Raw genomic sequence first — 918 nt, forward strand, 5'->3', positions numbered from 1 at the left:
AGCAATATCGATAGTCACGGCGGGGAAAAGAACTTTATAATAATATTGCACATGATAGTACAGCTGCGTTCGGTCGCTCTCTATCTATAGCAATGACCTCGTGCATATCGTGGGGGACAGCAAGATTTAACGAGATTTAAAAGATATGAATCTACAAAAAGAGAAAGATAATAATTGAAACTTGAAAGTCCATCACATTAGCAAGATCAAAACGATATAAAAACCCGAATCTATAGAAAATAACATTTAAGGCAAAGTATTTCTGATTATGTGGAGCAACAAATTAAAGAAAACAATACGTAAGAATACTGAATCTACAAAAGGTAGCATCCAGCCCCAACACACGCGCCAAGACAGCGGGACAAATAAAACATGTGTAATTTCCACACACTGGGAAGGACTTACATCAGAGCCTGCCAGAGGGACCATGGGCATGAGGTTCGAATTTCCTTGGGCCTGGAGGGACCGCCTTTTGATGACGCTCACCTTCCAGTTCTTCTCGCTGAAGCCATTCAGTAGACCGAAGATCTAAAGACAGGAAAGTTGAGAGGTTTCTCTGTGACGATTCGTTCTTGTTTTCATTTTTTTGAATGGGATAACAAATTGGGTTTTCTCCTATCCATATTATGACCATCGTATTTATTACAAGAAACGAGAGAGTCCCGGTTCTCTTAGTCTTGTGATGGCGGCCCCTACCAGGTACAGAGCTCCCGCGGCGCCGATGAGACCGCCTGCCACGACGTCAGAGTACGATGACTGGTAGGTGAGGATCCCGTGGCCGAGGCCGATCGCCGTCATCACCCAAACTGCCCCGACGATGACCGCGGACGAGCTGTACACGCCCTTCACTCGCGCCACGCGGGTCAGGTACACCGACGTCCACACGCCGCTGGAGGGGTATGTATGCTTGAGTTACTG

At 46.5% G+C, this 918-nt stretch overlaps 1 protein-coding gene across 1 annotated transcript in view; it reads right to left on the reverse strand.

Annotated features, from left to right (window-relative positions):
• Nucleotides 1-918, reverse strand: part of LOC119589092 — a gene marked incomplete at its 5' end in the record, with an annotated part of 9,180 nt that overhangs the window by 3,058 nt on the left and 5,204 nt on the right. Inside the window, 2 exon segments of the mRNA XM_037937668.1 lie at nucleotides 406-528; nucleotides 697-889. Of these exon segments, the coding sequence (XP_037793596.1) occupies nucleotides 406-528; nucleotides 697-889 (316 nt within the window).

This window comes from Penaeus monodon, chromosome 25, assembly GCF_015228065.2.
Source record: "Penaeus monodon isolate SGIC_2016 chromosome 25, NSTDA_Pmon_1, whole genome shotgun sequence".
NCBI classification, from domain to species: domain Eukaryota; kingdom Metazoa; phylum Arthropoda; class Malacostraca; order Decapoda; family Penaeidae; genus Penaeus; species Penaeus monodon.